General features: G+C 43.4%; 1 protein-coding gene across 1 annotated transcript; it reads left to right on the top strand.

Moving 5' to 3' along the window:
• Positions 1-330: 330 nt before the first annotated feature.
• Positions 331-20817, top strand: BRD8 (bromodomain containing 8). Its single transcript, XM_031666827.1, is given in 23 exon segments — positions 331-457; positions 1391-1487; positions 6208-6277; positions 6922-6971; positions 7155-7277; positions 7402-7482; positions 7903-7967; positions 8958-9094; positions 9615-9833; positions 10225-10369; positions 11530-11739; positions 12145-12425; positions 13075-13527; positions 13829-13922; positions 14109-14155; positions 14880-14894; positions 14896-14946; positions 15153-15349; positions 15536-15604; positions 16636-16813; positions 17532-17636; positions 18109-18153; positions 20447-20817. Coding segments are annotated over 23 exon segments (2811 nt in total). The 5' UTR covers positions 331-438; the 3' UTR covers positions 20507-20817.
• Positions 20818-24090: the final 3273 nt, after the last annotated feature.

The following is a 24090-nucleotide window of genomic DNA, read 5'->3' as shown; positions in this document are numbered from 1 at the left end:
GGCCAATGAGATAGGGAAGTCTGCAGCTACCAATCCGCGTAAGGAAAAGGGGCGGGTCCGACTGGAATTCCAGTAGTTTGCATCCGCTTGACCTCTCAGATCTAATGTGGGTCCGGGTTACCAACTGTCGCGGGTTAGGAGTTATTTCGCTTGGGATTCTTCCAGCTTAACCCTTTTTCTTGAACCTTAGACATTTCTTACCTAAGAACCCTAAAGGAAATCTTGAGGCTTCAGCCGCCAACCCCTGTCCTTCCTTAGCAAAAATCTTAAAAGGAGTGCACAAGATAACTGGTTTAAGTTGCTTGCTTTGTCTTAGGGGAAAAAACGACATTTCCCAGGAGGCACCGCGAACCAACGCCGGTACTCTACTTCCCAGAATTCCAGGGTTTCGGCCCTACCAGACCGTCTCTCCTCAGGGTTGGAGACTTCGGGGCCAAGATGGCGACGGGAACGGGCAGTGAGTATCTGAGCAGGTTTTGCGTGAAAGGCCTTTGTAGATCCGCGGCTAGGCACCATATTTTTGTTACACGTTTAGGAAGTGGGAGAAGTGGTTTGCTTGAGAGCTCAGGGTTTTCAGAGACCTGCGCTCCACAGCATCGTGAAGACCAACGTTTGGGGGCCCAGAAATCTGGGGTCTTGTTTCTCAGGGAGGGAGCGGAGGTGTGAGAGAAGGAGCTTAGTGAATCCTAGTGTGTTAGGAGCCCTTCGGGGTAACCGTAAAAGCACTCTAGAAACTTGGGCGTGCAGACGAAAAGATGTTATGAGCCAGACGGAGTAACCGGCACCTCAAAGAGCCATTCATTTTTTGTCCGACGTTTGTGAGGCAGTGGAAGTGGGGCCTTTTAACCATGAGCTTTTCTTGCCACTCAGGAAATTGCATCTCGGGGATTTCAGCCATTTTTCTTTTAGTGGACTGAAAAGGTCTTTTAGGCCCGACATTTGGAGTAGAGGATCTGAGAGAAGTAAACAAGTTTATGCTAAGAGGGAGGCGGGGTTGTAGGAGGGGCTGGCCGCTCGGGTTCCTGGGAAATAAGCCCTGAATAAGTTCAAACTGGAATAAAGTCCAGTATTCTTAAAATTGGGCTTTTAGGGAGAACTGCCTAATCTGACATTCCCAATTTTTTAATAAAGCGGAGCTTCAAGCCGTGGCGTTTTAAGAAATAAAATGTTAATAATTCACATGCAACAAATTGGTACCACGGTCACTGGTAATACTTCAGTTGGAGAGGTGAAAATCAAGATTTGGTGATAGTAGCTCACTTTGTCCTAACAAGTTGGAATATTTTGTATTAGGCTTTTAGTCCCCTTTTTGGGGATTTTGGAGCTTAGCACTACAGTCTCAGTGGTTGCTTCCAAGGTTTTTTTTTTTTTTTTTTTTTTCGTTTCCCAGAACACAAGCTGCTGAGTACTGGCCCCACAGAGCCATGGTCCATCCGAGAGAAGCTGTGTTTAGCATCTTCTGTCATGAGAAGTGGAGATCAAAATTGGTAAGCTATCTAGGATGTCAGCTTTTCTGGGTCTTAGAAATTGTTAGATACTCTTTCACATTGGTAGATTTCTGTAGTTAATCATATTAAGCTGTAAGTAGACTTTCTTTTTCTTCTTCCCTTTTTTTTTTTTTTTGAGACAGTCTCCTTCTCTCGCCCAGGCTGGAATGCAGTGGTGCAGCCACGCCCAGCTAATTTTTTTAGTTTTTAGTAGAGACAGAGTTTCGCCATGTTGGCCAGGCTGGTCTCGAACTCCTGACCTCAGGTGATCCACTGGCCTCAGCCTCCCAAAGTGCTAGGATTACAGGCGTAAGCCACTGCGCCTGGCCATGCCTGGCTAATTTTGTATTTTTAGTAGAGACAAGGTTTCACCATGTTGGCCACGCTGGTCTCAATCACCTGACCTCATGATCTGCCCGCCTCAGCCTCCGAAAGTGCTGGGATTACAGGCGTGAGCCACTGCTGCCGGCCTTTTTTTTTTTTTTTTTTTTGAGACAGGGTTGCACTTTGTGGCCCAGGCTGGAGTGCAGTGGTGTGATCTTGGCTCACTGCAACCTCCATGTCTGAGGCTCAAGTGATCCTCCCACCTCAGCCTCTTTAGTAGCTGGGACTACAGGTGCACACCACCATGCCCAGATAATTTTTTGTATTTTTTTGTAGAGATAGGGGTTTCATCATGTTTCCTAGGCTGGTCTTGAACTCCTGGGTTCAAGCGATCTGCCCACCTCAACCTCCCAACCTACTGGGATTACGGGTGTGAGCCACCAGGCCAGCTGTATTTTTTTTTTTAAACAGCTTTATTGAGATATAATTCACATACTATAAAATTAACTTACTTAAGATGTACAATATAATGGTTTTTAGTATATTCACAGTTGTGCAGCCATCACCACAATCTAATTTTAGAACATTTTCTTTATTTGTATTTTTTTTATTTTTTATTTTTTGAGGCTCTTGCTTTGTTGCCCAGGCTGGAGTGCAGTGGCGCAATCTTGGCTCACTGCAAGTTCCGCCTCCTGGGTTCATGCCATTCTCCTGCCTTAGCCTCTTGAGTATCTGGGACTACAGACGCCCGCCACCACGCTCAGCTAATTTTTTTTATTTTTAGTAGAGACGGGCTTTCACCATGTCAGCCAGGGTGGTCTTGATCTCCTGACCTCGTGATCAGCCCACCTCGGCCTCCCAAAGTGCTGGGATTACAGGAGTGAGCCACCGCGCCTGGCTGACATAACGCTTTTAAGGTTCATTCTTATATAGCATGTATCAATACTTAATTCCTTTTTTAGCTGAATAATAATCTGTTGTATGAATATACCAAATTTTGTTTATCCATCGCTTGATAGACAATTGGGTTGTTTCCACTTTTTGACCATTATGAATAATGCTGATGATACGCACATTTGTGTATGAGGTTGTGGACAATGTTTTTAATTCTCTTGAGTTTTTTATTCAAGGAGTGAAATTGCTGGGTTATGTAGTAACTCTATTATGTTCGCTTTTTTTTTTTTTTTTTTTTTTTTTTTTTTTGCAGACAGGGTCTCACTGTCACCCAGGCTGGAGTGCAGTGGTGCAATCTTGGTTCACTGCAACCTCTGCCTCCTGGGCTCAAGTGATTCTCCGGCCTCAGCCTCCTGAGTAGCTGGGACTACAGGCACATGCCATCATCCCCGGCTCATTTTTGTATTTTTTGGTAGGGATGGGGTTTTGCCATGTTGCCCAGGCTGGACTTTTTTTTTTTTAATAATTTAAATATTTATGTTTTTGTAGAGACGAGGTCCCACTATGTTCCCCAGGCTGGTCTCCAACTCCTGGCCTCAAGTGATCCTCCCAGTTTAGCCTCCTGAGTAGCTGGGACTACAGACCCTTGCCGTCATGCTTGGCTGATTTTTTGGGTTTTTTGTCACTTGTTGCCCAGGCTGGTCTCGAACTCCTGGGCTCAAGTGATCCTCCCACCTTAGCCCTCGAAAGTGCTAGGATTATAGACGTGAGCCAACACTCCCAGCCTAGAACTGTCATCATTTTACCTTTCTTGGTATCAGCCCCTCACCCCCGTTTTTTTTTTTTTTTTGCATCATCCATTATGAATTTAACTCTCTTGCCACATTGATAAACAATTCAGTACTTTGCTGATTGTCATGCTTCCTAGCATTTTGTGTGTGTGTATGTGTGACGGAGTTTCGCTCTTTTTGCCCAGGCTGGAGTGCAATGGCGCAATCTCGGCTCACTGGAACCTCTGCCTCCCAGGTTCAAGTGATTCTGCCACCTCAGCCTCCCGAGTAGCTGGGACTACAGGCCTACGCCAGCATGCCTGGCTAATTTTTGTATTTTTTGGTAGAGATGGGGTTTTGCCATGTTGGCCAGGCTGGTCTTGAACTCCTGACTTCAGATGATCCACCTGCCTTGGCTTCTCAAAGTGCTAGGATTACAGGCGTGAGCTACCACACCTGGCCACTGCACATATTTAAAGCATAAGATACGGTACTTTTGAAATATATATACATCTGTGAAACTATCCACAATTAATTATTATAGTATCCGTTAACAGATAAACAGGTAAAGAAAATACGAGATACACACACACACACACACACACACATACATATTTATATACACAATGGAATACTATTGAGCCATAAAAAAGAATTAAATCCTCCATTTGTGATTCCATGGTTGAGCCTGGAGGATAGTATGTAAAGTGAAATAAGCTGGACACATAAATACCATATGATCTCAGTTACATGTAGAATCTAGGAAAAATTACAGACCTCATAGAACTAGAGAATAGAATGGGGCTGGGTGCAGTGGCTCACATCTGTAATCCCAGAACTTTGGGAGGCCAAGGCGGGCAGGTCGCTTGAGATGATGAATTGGAGACCAGTCTGGGCAATATGACAAAACTGTGTCTCTACAAAAAAACATAAAAATATTAGCTCGGTTTGGTGGTGTGTGCCTATAGTTCCAGCTACTCGGGAAGCTGAGATGTGAGGATGGCTTGAGCCAGGGAGGCAACATAAGAGACCCTGTTCCCTACAAAAAAGAAAATTAGCCAGGCATGATGGTGCATCTGTGATTTCAGCTACTTGGGTGGGGCTGCAGTAGGAGGTTGCCTAAGCCTCAGAGGTGGAAGCTATAGTGAGCCATGATTGTGCCATGAAGTCTGGGTGACAAAGTGAGATACTGTCTAAACAAAAACAGTGTGTGTTTGTGTGTGTATGCGTGTGTGTATACACATCACATATATTTGTGTGTTATGTGTGTGTTTGTATATTCATATGCGTGTGTGTGTGTATATATACACAGATGTGTGTACATGCGTACTTATATACATATATGTGTATATATATAAACTAAGCTCATTTTTAAACAAAATAGGTAAACTGGTTTAAAATAGAATTTAATCTGTATATTTCCTCACATTTTTATTAGATAGTGTTAAGAATCCTTTTTTTTGTTTTGTTTTTTGAGATGGAGTCTTGCTGTGTCAGCCAGGTTGGAATGCAGTGGCACAATCTCAGCTCACTGCAGCCTCCACCTCCTGGATTTAAGCGATTGTCCTAGCTCAGCCTCCCGAGTAGCTGTGATTAAAGGTGCACGCCACCATGCCTGGCTAATTTTTGTATTTTTAGTAGAGATGGGGTTTCACCATGTTGGCCAGGCTGGTCTCAAGCTCCTCATCTCAAGCAATCTGCCCTCCTCAACCTCCTGAAGCGTTGTGATTACAGGCCTGAGTCACCACGCCCAGTCATAGAAAAATAGTGTAAGAATACTTTAGTAAAAATTTTTAAATTTTATTATTTTATCAGCAGATTCTAAGTCATAAGGTTCAAAATTATATGCAATGGCTTGCTCGCATTATTGTCCCCCATCTACTGGTGTTAGCAGTTTCTTGTGTCTCTCCAGCATTAATTTTATGTGAGCAAATAAATACTTTCTTTTTCCTCCTCATCCCCGTCATTTTTTAACACAAATGATTATATACTATACATGCTGTTCTTTTTTTTGAATGGTGGAGGGGGTGGTCTCACTCTGTCACCCAGGCTGGAGTGCAGTGGCATGAATTGGGCTCACTGCAGCCTCTTCTGGGCTCAAGGGATCCTCCCACCTCAGCTGCCCAAGTAACTGAGACCACAGGCTGCAGGTATGCACCACCACACCTTGTCAATTTTTTTTTTTTTTTTTTTGTAGAGATGGGGTCTCCTTGGGTGGCTTGAACTCCTGGGCTCAAGCTGTCCTCTCACCTCTGCCTCCCAGAGTGCTGGGATTATACGCACGGCCCATTGCACACCTCGCATTCATTGGCATCTTTTTTTTTTTTTTTTCCTTCTTCTTTTTGAGACAGAGTCTCACTCTGTCCCTAGGCTGGAGTGCAGTGGGGAGATCTTGGCTCACTGTGACCTCCGCCCCCCCGTGTTCAAGAGATTCTCCTGCCTCAGCCTCCTGAGTAGCTGGGACTGCAGGTGCTTGCCACCATGCCCAACTAATTTTTGTATTTTTAGTAGAGATGGGGTTTCACCATGTTGGCCAGGATGGTCTCGATCTCCTGACCTTGTGATCCACCCATCTTGGCCTCCCAAAGTGCTGGGATTACAGGCGTGAGCTACCGCGCCTGGCCATTGGCATCTTTTTTATTCCAAAGTTTGAACTCCAGGCCTTACACTCTCAGCACACCTCTCCTATTATTTTCTGCTTGACGTGTAATAAAGCTTTCCTCATTTTGTAGGGTATCAGTTAGCAGAGCAATCAAGCCCTTTGCAGAACCTGGCCGCCCTCCAGACTGGTTCTCTCAAAAAGTAAGTTCCCAAGCAAGTGCTCTTTTAGAGCAGTCTTTGGGTTGTAAAGTAGGTTCTCTACCAGGCCCTGACTTTTAATTACAAAGCTTTTATACCATGATGTGGAAAAACAGTTGAGAATACACCTTTTTCTTTTTCCTACTGTTTGCTAATCCATCCATGTATGATCATATTAGACCTTTCTTATTGGTGTTGCATAACAGTTAAGAGCCCAAGCTTGGGAATTAGATCTGAGTTCATTATTACTGCATCTAAAAACTTTGGGCCATGATCCTCTGTTTTTTCATTTGTAAAATAGAGATAAGAGTTGCTTCAGGTTTGTTGTGAAGTTAATTCAGGTAATACATGTAAAACATTTAACACAGTGCCTTGCATGTGGTAACTACTTAGTAGATATTAGCTATAAATATTGGCAGTTAGGTTGCCTTTCCCCAAATGCACAAACTCCAGTCCATAAGACGCCGTTTTTCTGTGTCTTGTTTTGATTATTTTGAACTGATTTGATTATAAAGTTACTTGCCCTCCTAGTAAACCACTCCCATCTTACATATAGTTCTCTTCTCTAAATCTTACTCTAATCTCTTGAAACTTTGAAAGGTCATTTCTTTCCAGGCTTGCTCATCATATTTTCCCTTTTTTTATAGCATTGTGCTTCCCAATACTCGGAGCTTTTAGAGACCACTGAGACACCAAAGTGAGTACAAAGCCAGGTACTTCAGCCAAATTTCTTTAGTGGAGAGTATTTACTGAGGAATTCTGGTTTATACTTACTTATAATACTGGGTGATATAAAAGTGGTAAAAGCAAGTAGGAGAGGGGATAAATGTTCTCTTACTCGAATATGAATTTTTTTTTTTTTTTTTTCAATTTTCCACAGACGGAAACGAGGTGAAAAGGGAGAAGTGGTGGAAACTGTTGAAGATGTCATTGTTCGGAAACTGACTGCTGAGAGAGTTGAGGAACTAAAGAAAGTGATAAAGGAAACTCAGGAGAGATATAGGTACTTATCAGAGAGAATGCCAAAAGATTGAGAAAGACATAGGGGCTGTCTTCTGGTACTGGTTGGAACTTTTTAAATAGCAGATTAAAAAACCTAGTCTACCTACCTCTCTTTCTTCCTATAGACGGCTAAAAAGAGATGCAGAACTAATTCAAGCTGGACACATGGACAGCAGACTGGATGAGCTTTGCAATGACATTGCAATGTGGGTTATATTATATTGTTCTTCTGTGCCTCTTTCTTTTTACCCTCTTTTCTACTCAAGTAATCTGGCTTATTTCCTCCAACTGCCATTCATTTAGACTTCAGACAGATTCTGGAAGGGGAAAGCGCAGAGTGGCTTGGTGGCTGGGAGGGGGGAGTGAGTCCTAGAAGGTAATGTGATGGAACATTTCAGTATGAAAACATAACTTAGTTCTAACTTAAAAGTGGCTATAGTTTACCTAGGTGAAGAACTGTGAGTTAGGCACTATACTCCAGTTCCCTGTTTTGCTGGTTAGAATTCCTGATTAGGCCTTTCTTCCAGAAAGTGCTGGCCTGGCAAAAAAATTTCTTTGTAAGGGTTCTGTGAACTCTGGGGAGGAGCCAGGGCTGTCTAGCATCCAACCATTAATTCCCTGTTTAGGAAAAAGAAATTGGAAGAAGAGGAGGCTGAAGTAAAGAGGAAGGCTACAGATGCTGCATATCAGGGTAAGCTGGACCTAGTATAGCTGTTTAGCAATTAATTGCACAGTACTGCATGCTAATGACAGTTGGACTATTTTGTAACATAGAATCCATTGATTTAAATTTACTTGCAGTTTTCTCTTCTACTAGAGTAAAAACATCCCTTAATGTCTAAGAAGAAACTCATAGAATATGAGTTGTTTTCAGATCTCACTAGACCTTAAATTAACTTTAGGACACAAAGGCTTGATAAGAATATATTCAACATAATGTTTTAGAAGTCAAGGGCCTGTGAAAAGATTGAGAATAGCTCAGTCATTGGATGAGGGGAAAAATTTAAGCATTTACAACTCTAGGAATACATGCTGTGAGCCAGTGAGGTCTTTGCCTGTTTTTGTTTTTGTTTTTCCCCCAGGCTGAGTTTTGCTCTTGCTGTGCAGGCTGGAGTGCAGTGGTGTGATCTTGGGTCACTGCAACCTCCGCCTCCCAGGTTGAAGCGATTCTCCTGCTTCAGCCTCCTGCGTAGCTGGCATTACAGGTGCCTGCCACCACGCCTGGCTAATTTTTGTATTTTTAGTAGAGATAGGGTTTTGCAGGCTGGCCTCAAACTCCTGACCTCGGGTGATCCACCTGCCTTGGCCTCCCAAAGTGCTGGGATTATGGCCATGAGCCGCCGTACCCAGCCTCCCTGTTCTTAAAAGCAGAATATTAATAAGTTGCTAAAGAGAATATTAAAGGGTGTTTAAACTACTTTCCCACTCCAAGGACCTTTGGGATAATTAAGTAGTTTGAGATTGTTAAAGGAGATTGCTTAGTGTGAAAATTGCCCTTAGGAAAAATTATGCTAAAAAGTTATCCATCTCCAGAAGTGTTAAAGCTTTCTAATTCAGACTCATTGTGTTGCTTTACTAATGCAGCATTCCTATTTGTCCTTTATTGTATAATAGTAGAATAGTGTCAAGTTTCATTTATTTAATCTTGAAGATTTGAACATTGTTCTCTTTTATGTTCTAGCTCGTCAAGCAGTAAAAACACCCCCCCGGAGGTTACCCACTGTGATGGTTCGCTCTCCTATAGATTCTGCCTCCCCAGGAGGTGATTATCCACTTGGGGACTTGACTCCAACCACTATGGAAGAGGCTACCTCTGGGGTGAGTATATTTCCTTCTGTGGGAATTGATAAGTGAAGGGGCAATAAGCCGGCAGAGCTGAGTGATGAGGAAACCACTTTTGGCCTAGAGGCAACTTCCTCTCTTGATCTGAATGCTAAAGACTTAATTTACCCTGTTCTGTGCTCTGAGATAAGATCGGACCTAAAAGCATTGAGGCTTTTGACCTTTCTGAGAGATAGGTAAAAAACTATTTTAAGGAATTGTTTCATACTAGTCTTATGAAATTCCTGCGAAATAAGGGACAAAATCCTTGTAAATGTAATATTGGAGTTCATAAAAGGCAGGTTGGGTGGGATGGTTGAGTCATTGTGGGTTTGAGTGGATGAAGGAGAAGATTGTGGGGAAGAAAAGTATGGCTAAGAGCAGGAGGGATAGAGGGTTTCTGGGCACTTCCACTCAGGACTAATAAAATAATAGTTAGACACACTAACCCATACAGATTAGTAGGGAACCTTCCATAGTTTGAGAAGTCAGATAAAGGTTCTCTGTTGTCTCTTAGGTAACCCCCGGGACTTTGCCGAGTACCCCAGTCACCTCGTTTCCTGGGATTCCTGACACCCTTCCTCCAGGCTCTGCACCCTTAGAAGCCCCCATGACCCCAGTAACAGATGATTCACCCCAGAAAAAGATGCTTGGACAGAAAGCAACTCCACCCCCCTCCCCTCTGCTGTCAGAGCTCTTGAAGAAGGGCAGCCTCCTGCCTACTAGCCCCAGACTGGTATGGAGACTTCTGTGGGTGTTTGAGAGCTGTGGTGATTTAGTACTTGGAAGGGAGTGCCTGGGACCTAAAATGTGACATGGGGAATAAAAGTTCAAAAGAGGAAAAGATCTCCTAATTAAATGTTAATTTTAAAAAAATACAGTAAGTTGATAGTACCCATGGGTCCTGAGGTATCTGAATCACAATTATTTTGGTTCTCTTCTCCAGAGAACTCTTGTCAGATAAGTTTTGAACATTATAGTTTAGAGTTTCCCTTGAGTCTTAAATTATTCTCCATGGATATTAACTATTAGTTCTCATGAAGTTTGATCAACTGCTGGAGCTTTGTTGGGAAATGGTAGTAAAGGAAAGCTTGAGTGTAGCCTTCACCTCTATTCTTCCCTGGTAGGTCAATGAGAGTGAAATGGCTGTGGCTTCTGGCCACCTGAACAGTACAGGTGTCCTCCTGGAGGTAGGCGGGGTCCTTCCCATGATACATGGTGGGGAGATACAGCAAACACCCAATACTGTTGCAGCCTCCCCTGCTGCGTCAGGTAAGTTACCACTTTTCCTTTACAACCTCAGAGGTGTTGAACTTGACATTGACTCAGTTTCACTGTTTGTTACTAAGCAGTTGTCAGTCCTAGATTTAAAGCCCAACTTTTTCTAACTTTTTTTTGGAGCTACTTTACCTGATAAACAATGTAGTCTCCATATTATAAAGCCATCTGTCTTCAAGATACTGATAGCCCTGATTGACCACTGCATGGATATTGAGAGTAATATTGAGCTGCTTTCTTAGGGCTTGCAAAATCAAGGTGCTAGAGATACCTAAGATTATAGAATAGTGGAATAAGGCCTGCTACACATTGGTTTTGTGACCTTGGATAGGTAACTTAGCTTTTGAGCCTCAGTTTCCTTTTTTATTGTAACATATATACTTCACAAGGATGTGATGAGAATTTAATGAGGTAGAAAGTATAAAGCAGGGAAGGAAAAAAAGCTCCATAGAATACCATACAAACCTTATTGGTATTTGAATGGTGTTAAACTTGGGTGGTTTTACAATATGCTGAACTTCAGCAGAAGTGACAGATTTATTCATACCAGTTTTTTGTTTCTTGATGATTAATTTTCCTCTGAGGAAGAATTACCACCTTTTTTTTTTTTTGGAGACAGAGCCTTGCTCTGTCGCCCAACCTGGAATGCGGTGGCATGATCTTGGCTCCCTGCAATCTCCACCTCCCGGGTTCAAGGGTTCAAGCAGTTCTCCTCCCTCAGCCTCCTGAGTAGCTGGGATTACAGCGCCCGCCACCACACCTGGCTAATTTTTTTTTTGTATTTTTGTATTTTTAGTAGAGGCAGGGTTTTACTATGTTGCCCATGCTGGTCTCAACCTCTTGACCGCAAGTGACCCACCTGCCTTAGCTTCCCAAAGTGCTTGCATTACAGGCGTGAGCCACTGCATCTGGCCTCACCACCCATTTTTTATATATGTTGTGTGTTCTAGTGCTTTGGTTCATTCCTAACTTGGAGGAAGATCTTAAGTAAGGTTAGAGAGGGTAAGGATATAGATGATGAACTTACTCAGTGCAGGAGTCGCTCTCATCCTTTGAGACCAAAAGAATTTTCTTAGTTGAGTCTTCAAGTAGCTATTGCTTCTTGTTTATGTGCTTTCTTCTTACTTCATTTTATGTACCTCTTTATATGTTAGGTGCTCCCACTCTTTCCCGGCTTTTAGAAGCTGGTCCTACACAGTTCACCACACCTCTTGCTTCCTTCACTACTGTTGCCAGTGAGCCTCCAGTTAAACTTGTGCCACCCCCTGTAGAGTCTGTGTCCCAAGCTACCATTGTCATGATGCCTGCGCTGCCAGCACCATCCTCTGCTCCGGCTGTCTCCACTACTGAAAGTGTAGCTCCAGGTGCGTCCCTGAGCAGCCACAAGGTCTAAAATTTCATTTCGAGCTTCAGTTAGAGAAAAATGACCAAGAGCATCGGCTCCAATTCAGATGCTGCTTCTGTGTTCTACATAGACATGTGCCATCTTTATCCTTAGAAATAAATATCCTTAGATGTGAGAAGAGGTGGGTGGGCATTTATGTATTGCAGGAAGACGCTAAGTGTACAAATGTGAGCAGGCTTGAGATTATGTTCTCACCTTTCTAGATAAAACTGGGGAGAAGAAAACATAGGCACATGTATGATGACTCTTTCTGATCTTAAGTGTTTGGATATTTGACATCTGTCTATAGCGCTGATGTGATCTCAAGGTGGTCACTTTGTACCTAATAAGCTTCTGAGATGGCTTTTCTCTTTCTATTATTCAGTGAGTCAGCCCGATAACTGTGTTCCCATGGAGGCTGTGGGGGATCCACATACTGTGACTGTTTCCATGGACAGCAGTGAAATCTCCATGATCATTAATTCTATCAAAGAAGAGTGTTTTCGATCAGGGGTAGCAGAGGCCCCTGTTGGATCAAAGGCTCCCAGCATAGATGGGAAGGAAGAATTAGATCTGGCTGAGAAGATGGATATTGCTGTGTCTTACACAGGTGAAGAGCTGGATTTTGAGACTGTTGGAGACATCATTGCCATCATTGAGGACAAGGTAACTATTCAGTGAAGCCCCAGAGAATCTCATGGGTCCTACATAGGCTTCTCTCTTCAGCCTCACTTTGCTGCTGCTGTTTTTTTTTGTTTTTTGTTTTTTTTTAAGAGACAAAGTCTTACTCTGTCATCCAGGCTGAAGTGCAGTGGCACGATGTTGGTTCACTGTTACCTCTGCCTCCCAGAGGTAATTCTTGTGCCTCAACCTCCTGAGTAGCTGGGACTACAGGCACGTGCCACCACGCCTCACTAATTTTTTGCATTTTTAGTAGAGATGAGTTTTGCCATGTTGGCCAGGCTGGTCTCAAGCTCCTGGCCTCAAGTGATCCACCCACCTTGGCCTCCCAAAGTGCTGAGGTTACAGGCATGAGCCACCATGCTTGGCCTCTTTACTTCTTACAGTAAGAATTACTTAACTCTGTCCATCTCCATTTTTGTAGCCCTTTGGTGCTAACATACTAGTCATCTCCCCAGGCCTATCCATGTTACTGGTTTGCACGGAACAGGTGCCTGTTCATTGTTTGCCTCCATTACATGGAAAAAATGGAGAGAAAAGCTGCAGATTCAAGCCATCACATTTGGTGCTAACAAAAATTGAGGGACTTGAGCTTCTTTCTGTGACCTCAATAGTCTTGTGTTTTGTGGGACAGGTAGATGATCATCCTGAAGTGCTGGATGTGGCAGCAGTGGAAGCAGCACTGTCATTTTGTGAAGAAAATGATGATCCTCAATCCCTGCCTGGCCCCTGGGAGCATCCTATCCAGCAGGAGCGGGACAAGCCAGTACCTCTCCCTGCACCAGAAATGACAGTCAAGCAAGAGAGACTGGACTTTGAGGAAACTGAAAACAAGGGAATACATGAACTGGTGGACATCAGGGATCCCAGTGCAGAGATCAAGGTGGAACCTGCAGAACCAGAATCAGTCATTTCAGGGGCTGAAATAGTAGCTGGAGTTGTTCCAGCCACAAGTATGGAGCCACCAGAACTCAGGAGTCAGGACTTAGATGAGGAACCGGGAAGTACTGCAACTGGAGAGATTGTTGAAGCAGATGTTGCCATTGGGAAAGGCGATGAGACTCCACTTACAAATGTGAAGACAGAGGTACTTAATAAAGATCAGGGGCTGGGGAGATGGAGGGTTATACCTTAAGTAAGAAGTGATAGCTTAGGTTTTTTGGTTTTCCAGTTGCATTCCTGAGTTCTGACATGTTTGATGGTCCAAAGCCCATAGGCTGTGATTAGTGTTATATATACTTCTTCCTGTTAAGGTGACCACTGGAGTCACATTACATGAATAGGACTTAGAATTTCTTCTATGGTCTCATTATCATTGAAGAATAAAGTTGTGTGAGCTATAGTGATTTACCAGTACTTAACGGTGTTTTTTCTTTTCTGGTTTTCAGGCATCCCCTGAAAGCATGTTGTCTCCATCACATGGCTCAAATCCCATTGAAGATCCTTTAGAAGCAGAGACTCAGCACAAGTTCGAAATGTCAGGTAAATAAAGTCCTCTTTAACTAACTTGAAATCATTTGCTTTGGCTTCTGAGGGATTGTGGGTTGTGGGCAAGTAGAGGAGGTAGAACAGGTCAGCATGGAAAGGAGAGCTGCAGGGGATTATGGTCCATAGGAAGGGGAAGGCTAAGGTGGAAAAATCTTCAGGTAGTCTTTCTCTCCTCTGCAGACTCATTGAAAGAAGAATCAGGGACTATTTTTGGAAGCCAGATAAAGGTATTTCAGACTTTTCTTTATTCCTCTTGCCATGTGATTAGATTTCCCTATAGCACTACTTTTTAATGAATTTCAGTAAAGTCGCATTTTTATTCTCTGATAAGAGACTGGTATGGAGTTGCGTGGGGAAAAGCTGCAGTAGACAGGCATAATGGGAGTACTGTAGCAACAGGTGCCTCCCATATAAAACAGCTTGTGAATATCCCTTGATACACTTAGAGTGATTTGGAGTGAATAAGGATACCAGAACCAAGGAGAACATACAGGAATCCAGTTTATTAATTAGACTATCCAAAGAAAATCATCCAAAGTTTTCTTTTTAGAATTATTAAAGCAGTAGTAACAGAGACTTAAAGAATGTGATGTGAGCTTGCTCCATCAGATGAGACACAAAATAAAAATTATTTTTGATAACTTTGTATCCAGGGTCAGAGTTACTCTTGAACAAGGGGAAAGAAGGAACGCCTCTTAGCTTAGTCTTAAGTAAGTAGCTTTTTTTTTCTTTCTTTTTAAAAGATCCTGGGTATTATTCTTTGTCCAGGTTCTAAATTACTTAAGTCAGTGTCTTTAAGTAGATGGTAGTATAAGTGATAGACAGCTAAGTCAGGAAACAGCGTGAGGTCATTTCTAGAACTAATTCTAACCCAAAAGACAGAGCATGTTCAATGATGCTTTGCTGGATAGCTTTGCTTGCATTTGTTGACTGGAGCATACTGTGTCTAAGGATGCCCCAGGTGAGGGATGAGGAGGAAGATGGTGTCAGTGAAGCTGCCAGCCTAGAGGAGCCTAAGGCAGGAGGATCGCTGGAACCCAGGACTTCGAGACCAGCCTGGGCAACACAGTGAGACCCTATCTCTACAAAAAAAATTTAAAAATTAGCTGGGCATGGTGGTATGTACCTACAGTCCCAGCTACTTGGGAGGCTGAGGTGAGAGGATTGAGTCTGGGAGGTTGAGGGTGCAGTGAACATGATCACGCCACTGCACTCCAGCCTGGGGGACAGAGTGAGACCCTGTCTCTAAAAAAAAGAGATAATTTTATATATATATATATATATATTTTTAACTTGTGCCTAGTGGAATTGCTGTATCTCTGTTTCAGCTCTGTCTGTAGCGAGGATCAGGAAGCTATTCAGGCACAGAAAATTTGGAAGAAAGCCATCATGCTTGTATGGAGAGCTGCAGCTAATCATAGGTGAGTGGGCTTTACCAGTCAGGTTCATTTTCTCCTACTCTTCATTGTTGGTGACTGGAAAAAAGTCTGAATAGGCTTCTGTGGAACTGCTGGTATTGGTTCTTACTATCTTCAGCTACTTAGAGTAAGTTCCCTCCCTGTTCTTCTGGAGAATGTCAGTAATTGCACCTTCCTCCTTTTGGACAGGTATGCCAATGTCTTCCTGCAGCCTGTTACAGATGACATAGCACCTGGCTACCACAGCATTGTGCAGAGGTGAGCCATGATCCACTCAGCATGGTAACTTGCCTGAATTATAAGTTGTCCAGTCTTTTTTTTTTTTTTTTTTTTTTTTTTGAGACAGAGTGTCGCTCTGTCACCCAGGCTGGAGTGCAGTGGCCAGATCTCAGCTCACTGCAAGCTCCGCCTCCCGGGTTCACGCCATTCTCCTGCCTCAGCCTCCCGAGTAGCTGGGACTACAGGCGCCTGCCACCTCGCCCGGCTAGTTTTTTGTATTTTTTAGTAGAGACGGGGTTTCACCGTGTTAGCCAGGATGGTCTCGATCTCCTGACCTCGTGATCCGCCCGCCTCGGCCTCCCAAAGTGCTGGGATTACAGGCTTGAGCCACCGCGCCCAGCCATGTTGTCCAGTCTTAGTGAAAGTTTTGCTTTAGATAGAAAGTTTAAAGCAAGTAAATTTATGGTTTTGCTATAAGGGGCACTAAGTACTAAACTGATGATTCCAGTGGCTGGATCGCCACTGATAGTCTAAAAGAATAAATCCTCACCGGGAGTGGTGGCTCACGCCTGTAATCCCAGCACTTTGAGGGTGCTGAGGTGGGTGAATCACTTGAGCCCAGGAATTCAAGACTAGCCTGGGCAACATGGCGAAACCCCCTCTCTATAAAAAATACAAAACTTAGCCAGGTGTGGTGTCACGCATTTGTAGTCCCAACTACCTGGGAGGCTGAGGTGGGAAGGATTGCTTGAGCCTGGAAGTTCGAGGCTGCAATGAACCATGATTGTGCCACTGCACTACAGCCTGAGTGACAGAGCCAGGCCCTGTCTCAAAAAAAAAAAAAAAAAAAAAAAAACAAATAAACTCCCTTTATTACCTTTCTCAATGCTTATTATATAGATTGTTAAATGGGTTAAGTGCATGTTTCGGGGTAAGGGGTTAGCATTTAAGTCCTGGCAGCTGCAAATTAAGGTATATATGAGAAAGTCTGTATGATGATAATGTATTCAGAGATCTAGATGAGTCCTCTTCCACCCACACTGCCACTTACCCCTGTTCTTTTTTTTTAGGCCTATGGATTTGTCAACTATTAAGAAAAACATAGAAAATGGACTGATCCGAAGCACAGCTGAATTTCAGCGTGACATTATGCTAATGTTTCAGAATGCTGTAATGTACAATAGCTCAGACCATGATGTCTATCACATGGCAGTGGAGATGCAGAGAGATGTCTTGGAACAGATCCAGGTACTTTGAGGATCTTTTGTGTTTCAGCAAGGATGAAATTAAAATACTCAAGGGGAGGATTCATATTGATGTCAAGAAGGATTGCTGTGGCTTTTACTTGGATAGCTATCAGGGACACATTGAAAACGTAGTATTTTGTTCTTGCGGAATTTATTTTTATTTTCTGTGGTGTGGTGAAAGAGTTGTGATACAATATTCTACCTTTCTTGGGCAATTAATTGCAGTTTCATAAAGTTTTTAAATAAATTTTTTAAAAACTGGTGAATGCATATTTTTTAATTACATCAAGTACCTGGTACATAGTAGATGCTCAGCAAATAAGAGTTTCTCCTTTCCTTTTCCCTACTTTTATCCTGTGATTGCATTACCAGGTACTTTTTGGGGTGTTGAACTTGGAAGAATGTTGCAAATCTTCGCACGATCTGTCAAATTACTTAAATTGCTGAATGATCTTTGGATCATTCCAGTTTTATTCTTTTTCTCATTCCTGGAGGATAGAGATTTGATCCTATGTTATAGCAAAAAAAGATTCTTAGCATCCCTTAGCATCCCTATTGCAACTAGAATTAAAACTTAATAGGCTAAACTTCCAATCAGTCAAAATATATTTGAGCCAGAAGAGTACTGTACAAAGTTCTATTTACAGTGCTTAAAGTGTACTTGATTTGTCTCTACTAAATCAGGTCTCTATGGCCTACCCTATTTCTTCTCCCTACAGCAATTCTTGGCCACGCAGTTGATTATGCAAACATCCGAGTCTGGGATCAGTGCTAAAAGTCTTCGAGGGAGAGATTCTACTCGCAAACAGGATGCTTCAGAGAAGGTGAGGTGATCAGGAAGGAACCTGTGTGCCAGTGTTCCAGTAGTAGAAGTCTGAAGTATCCAAGGAACCTTATGTTACTACTTGGTACTGTTGGGCTTCTAGATTCCAATAATATACAGACACATAGATCTTAGAATGGTGGTTGTTCGCACCCATCTAAACATTGAATAAGCCTGTTGTAACCGAAAGACCCAGTCACATGGAAGAAATTGTGAGTAGGGGAATTATTAATTCCTCTGGGAGAGTGCTGTCAAGGCGGGGGAAATGGCTTAGCCTGCAGCAGTTGGGGACCATCAGTTTCTGTTCTAGAGGCGTAATGGCCAGATTGCTTTTGGATCTCTTTCCTCTTGTTCTTGAGTTTTTAAATTTTGTCCTTGTGTGTGTGGTGCTTGTGTCTCTGTCCTGAGGTTTGGGGTGCTTGTGGCTGAGAGTTTCTGTGGAACCTGATCAGTGTTTGTTTGTCCTCTAACAGGACAGTGTCCCAATGGGCTCTCCTGCCTTCCTTCTCTCTCTCTTTGTAAGTATTGAATGGCTGCGAGGGGTGGTGTTGCCACAAAGATTCTCAGCTCTTAATGGGGGTGGGTGGCAGAGGGAAATCCAACATGCAGACCGTGGCAGTGTCTTGAACTTCTGTTTATTCAGGTCATTGAATAAGAAACTCTTTTCTTCTGCATTTCTGTCTTTCTGCATGTGTGTGTGTGTGGGCCGGGTAGGGACTGTTTTTGAGATCACTGGGCTGAAATGTATTCTAGGAGTAAAGGATCTAGGATGTACCGGCTCATCATTTCCCGACTTCACCTTTTACCAATTCTTTTCTTAACAAATTTAAAATTGGTCAGAGCAGGAGCTGCTAGCTGGCTTTTTAACAGTGTTCCTCATAATGGTAGTACTCAGCACATAGTTTTTCTCTTGTCTCCTAAAATTAAGTTGCAAGATGAATGTAACAAATACTTAGTAAAATTTAAGCTAAAGAACTCAGTATAGGCTGGGTATGGTGGTTTACGTCTATAACTCCAACACTTTGGGAGGCTGAGGTAGAAGGATTACTTGAGCCCAGGAGTTTGAGACCAGCTTGGGCAACATAGGGAAACCATGTCTCTACAAAATTTAAAAACGGCAACAACAACAAAAAACCCTACTAGCTGTGCAGCAGAGTGGTGCGCACCTGTGGTCCCCAACTACCAGCTACTCAGAAGGCTAAGGTAGGAGCGTCACTTGGGCCCAGGAGGTCAAGGCTGCACTGTTCATTCCACTGCACTCCAGCCTGGGTGACAGAACGAGACCTTGTCTCCAAAGAAAAAAAAAAATCTCAGTAATAATGACCACTGCGACCGGGTGCGGTAGCTCACACCTGTAGTCCCAGCACTTTGGGAGGCTGAGGTGGGCTGATCACCTGAGGTCGGGAGTTCGAGACCAGCCTGACCAACATGGAAAAACCCTGTCTGTACTAAAAAAAGTACAAAATTAGCTGGGCGTGGTGGCACACGCCTGTAATCCCAGCTACTTGGGAGGCTGAGGCAGGAGAATCGCTTGAACCCAGGAGGCAGAGGTTGCCCTGAGCTGAGATCGCACCATTGTACTCCAGCCTGGGCAACAAGAGCGAAACTCTGTCTCATACAAAAAAAAAGAAAAAAAAAGAAAGTGACCACTGCATCAGTAGTGGCTGCTGGAATTACAGATAAGCTTAGGAGAGCTAGCCTAAAGACTTTTATTACTTTCCTCCGTAAATTAACTGGCTCTTACTCTGTGTTGTTCATTATGGGACAGTGAGGTATGATGTAATGGAAGGGCATCAGGCTAGAAAACTACATGGTCTTAAGGTCACTGGATAATCTCTTGGGGCATTGTTTTCCTTGGTGTGTGATGAAACTAATATAATGAGGTACTTGTCCAGCCTACCTCACAGGGATGTTGTGAGGATAAAATGAGATAATAGATATGAAAGTGGCTGGGAAAAAAAAGAAAAAGCATTATACACATGCAAGATTACCACCTTTTTATTTTCACTGTTGCCTCATGGGCAACTTATGTTCATGGACTCTAAAAATTTTAGAGTCCTTGCATATTAGAAATGTAAAAATGGCCTGGCCCAGCAAAGGTTTCAGTAATTCATCTTGCCTACAGGCTGTACCACAGACAAAACATTATAATCTCCGTTCTTTCTTATTGGCCTACAACAGTGACTCTGGATCCCCCAAGCAAAGCATTTGGCTGGCTATTGCAAGGCTGGTTAATGGGATCTTTTATCTATTGAAGACAGCAAAATATTGCACAAGAGGAAGGAGCTGGGCTGCAGGGAGAGAGCAGCAGATGGAAAGAAGCCTTCTAATTATCCTGATCTCATGGAAAACCACTGTCAGGAGGTGCTAGGGAACTAGTGCCAGGGTCAGTCTGCAGGAAAGGCCTTTCTTGTAGGGACCAGCAGTTGGACAGGTATGTTAGTCAAGAACCTCACTACCCATTGCCCATTCTGACTCTCCTACCTTTCTTTTACTCTCCTGTTCCTTTGCACATGATTTGGGCCTGGGTGGGATGACTAATAGTTATTCTGTGGGACCCTAGGTGAATTCCAAGGACCTTTGTGGTGGGCATGAACAAGATACTCCATCCCACATTTCCTCTCATAAACTACCAGGTGTTCTTTAGCCACTCTGTGGGAAGACAGAAATATGCCCCTCATCCCTCTGGATTTTTCTGCTGATTCTCTTCTCCCCTCTCCCCCAAGAAACCAAATCCCCAACTTTTCTGTTGCACCGTCCCTTGTCTCTTGACCAACTCATGCTCCCTTTCTTTCTCTGCCTGTCATCTAGGATGGAGGAACCAGGGGACGCCGCTGTGCCATTGAAGCAGATATGAAGATGAAAAAGTGAAGCCTCAGAGTACCCTCTTTGAGCTGAACCTAAAATAAAAGTAAACAAGATAGAGCTTGGGCTTGTGGGCCCAGTTCCAGAGGCGGAAGTTACAGAAGAGGAGGTACCTGGGCCACACGACATGAGCTGGAAAATCTCTCTTAGAGATTTGGAGTAGCACAATTGCCTGTTTTAGGGCAGAAACCATGGGCTTTGTTAATGTCCTAATGTGTAGCTAGCAGATTATAGCTAGTTTGTATTGTCTTGTCAATTGTACAGACTTTTTTTAAAAAAACAACAACCTGTGAAATGTGTGTGTATACAATAAACTGGAAAAAAAAAAAAAATCTAGCCTTTGGCTTGTTCTGTGTGTGTGTGTGTGTGTGTGTGTGTGTATTTGAAACTTGTGGTTTCTTCTGCATAACGATTTCATTTGTGGGAATGAGATTGTTACAGGGGAAAAGTGGTCTTATGAACTGCTTACTGTAGTGTGGGAAGGTAAGTAACCAGAATTGAGTTTATAGTTAATACACCTTCAAGTGTTGCATTGCGCAGGAAAGACTGCCTTATTCAGATTTTCGTGAATGTTTGGGAAAAGTGAGGTTTTCAGAATTCTGTTCATGGCATTGCTTAAAGAAGATTAGAGCATGGACATAGGTAACATTGACCCTTATCTCAGGAACATTTGTCTCACTTAATGCTATCTTTGCAGATGGTATTTCTAGGATAGTGTTACCATTTTTTTTTTCCTGTTTTTATGGTTAAGGACTCTGTATAAAGAGTTCTTGGCAGCCGGGCGCAGTGGCTCATGCCTGTTAACCCAGCACTTTGCGAGGCCAAGGCTGGCAGATTACCAGGTCAGGAGTTTGAGACCAGCCTGGCCAATATGGTGAAACTCTGTCTGTACTAAAAATGCAAAAATTATCTGGGCGAGGTGGCGCGTGTCTGTAGTTCCAGCTATTTGGGAGGCTGAGGCAGAAGAAGTGCTTGAACCCAGGAGGTGGAGGTTGCAGTGAGCCGAGATGGCGTCACTACACTCGAGCCTGGGCGACAGAGCAAGATTCCATCTCAAAAAAAAAAAAAAATTGCCCAACACTTTGGGAGGCTGAGACGGGAGGATCTCCTGAGCCCAGGAGTTTGAGACCGGCCTGGACAACAAAGTGAGACCCTCTAAAAAAAAAAAAAAAATTAGCCCAGCATGGTGGTGTGCACCTGTAGTCACAGCTACTCAGGAAGCTGAGGCTAGAGGATCTCTTGAGCCATGGAATTCAAAGTTGCAATGACCTATAGTTGCATCACTGCACTCCAGCCTGGGTGAAAGAGCAAGACCCTTTCTCAAATACAGTTCTTAACATTGCTGTTTGAAGGCTAAGCCCAGTTTTAAGAATTACTGAATTTGGCCAGACACCGTGACTCACACTTATAATCCCAGCACTTTGCCAGGCCAAGACTGGAAGATTACTTGAGCCCAGGAGATCAAGACCAGCCTGGGCAACATAGCACGACCTTGTCTCTACAAATAATAAATCAGCCAGGTGTGGTGGCACGCACCTGTGGTCCCAGCTACATTGGAGGCTGAGGTGGGATGATCACAACCCTGGCCAGTTGAGGCTGCAGTGAACTGAGATCATGCCACTGCACTCCAGCCTGGGCAACAGAGAAAAAACACCCCAAAATTTAAAATCTCAGTTCTATTCCAACTTCTGTTAATAGCAACATTTTTTATTTTTTAATTAATGAGCGACTGCACCTGGCCAACTAAACTTTTTTTTTTTTTTTTTTTTTGATTTGGAGATTCGCTCTTGTTGCCCAGGCTGGAGTGCAACGGTGTGAGCTCAGCTCACTGCAACCTCCACCTCCCGGGTTCAAGTGATTCTCCTGCCTCAGCCTCCCGAGTAGCTGGGATCACAGGCATGCACCACCAAGCCCAGCTAATTTTGTATTTTTTTTAGTAGAGACGGAGTTTTTCCATGTTGGTCAGGCTGGTCTCAAACTCCTGATCTCAGGTGATCCACCCACCTCGGCCTCCCAAAGTGCTGGGATTACAGACGTGAGCCACCGTGCCGGCCAAGATTTTTAAAACTCAATAGTGAAATGAAATAGTGCTGGGCACCGTGGCTCACACCTGTAATCCCAGCACTTTGGGAGGCCGAGGCGGGCGGATCACTTGAGGTCAGTAGTTTGAGACCAGCCTGGCCAACATGGTGAAACCCCATCTCTACTAAAAATACAAAAAAATGGCCAGGCGTGGTGGCGGACGCCTGTAATCCCAGTTACAGGGGAGCCTGAGGCAGGAGAATTGCTTGAGCCTGGGAGGCAGAGGTTGCAGTGACCCAAGATTGAGCTATTGCACTCCAGCCCAGCCACAGAGCAAGACTGCATCTCAAAAGAAAAAAAAAGTTACGAATTTTTTACTATAAACAGATGGCTATGATGAAAAAATGAGTATTAGATGAATATCACTTTATAACAAAGTAAATATTTAGATAATATGTCACACTGGAGCCTGGTCTAATAGTCAAAGCCTTCTTGAGAAGGGGGTTTAAGAGGATCTGATTAGAAGTCACAGATCTTTTTGCCTTTAATAGAACTATATTAGGATGCTAAGGAAGAGAAGATACAGTCTTTGTGAGGTGATGGAAAGGTGTTCAATTAGTCCAGGAATTAGAAAATGAAATTCCTTGTTACATGAACATGTTGTAGACAAGAAAGGAAAATAAAAAATAACACTGTAGTCCCAAAGCAGTCTGCAAACAGGCATGTCATATAAACGCAAGCTCTAAAAGTTGGGAGAAGTGTGTGGAAAAGGTCCATTAAAGGACATATGTTTTGAGTTGGTAGAGAAGGTGATAAATGAGACTAGCAAACCGAATGGAAGGTGTAAGCATCTGATGGGGGTAGTGGGTGGCAATATGGAGATAAATGTAATTAGAACAGGAGTTATACTAAGGAATAGGGAGGTGTACATGTGAGTGAAGGGAACAAAATAAGGCTAAATTTATGGAGGACTTTGGCAGATTGAGAAATTTATATTTGGGGTGATAGCTGTTACAAAGCCTTGAGTAGAATAACTATATTTGTTGAGAGCAGATAGGATTAAAGATAGAAAAGCTGACTAGGAGACTATGGCATTTGTTCAGGAAAGGATGGACACTGAGAAAACTTATTGTGGGAGAAAACTGGAAAGAAGACTTGCTTACTGAATATAAGAGAAGGAAGGGTCAAAAAATAATTGTGGGTTCTGTAGACTAAGAAAATGGTGATGGGGCCGGGCGTGGTGGCTCACGCCCGTAATCCCAGCGCTTTGGGAGGCCAAGGCGGGTGGATCACCTGAGGTCAGAAGTTCAAGACCAGCCGGGTCAACATGGAGAAACCCCATCTCTACTAAATATACAAAAATTAGCTGGGCATGGTGGCTCACGCCTGTAATCCCAACACTTTGGGAGGCCAAGGCAGGTGGATTGCCTGAGGTCAGAAGTTCAAGACCAGCCAGGTCATCATAGTGAAACCCCATCTCTACTAAATATACAAAAATTAGCCGGGCGTGGTGGTAGGCACCTGTAATCCCAGCTACTCAGGAGGCTGAGGCAGGAGAATCACTTGAA

This window comes from Papio anubis, chromosome 5, assembly GCF_008728515.1.
Source record: "Papio anubis isolate 15944 chromosome 5, Panubis1.0, whole genome shotgun sequence".
Classification (NCBI taxonomy): domain Eukaryota; kingdom Metazoa; phylum Chordata; class Mammalia; order Primates; family Cercopithecidae; genus Papio; species Papio anubis.
The sequence above is the reverse complement of the archived record's forward strand: the minus strand, read 5'-3'. Positions and strand labels throughout refer to the sequence as shown.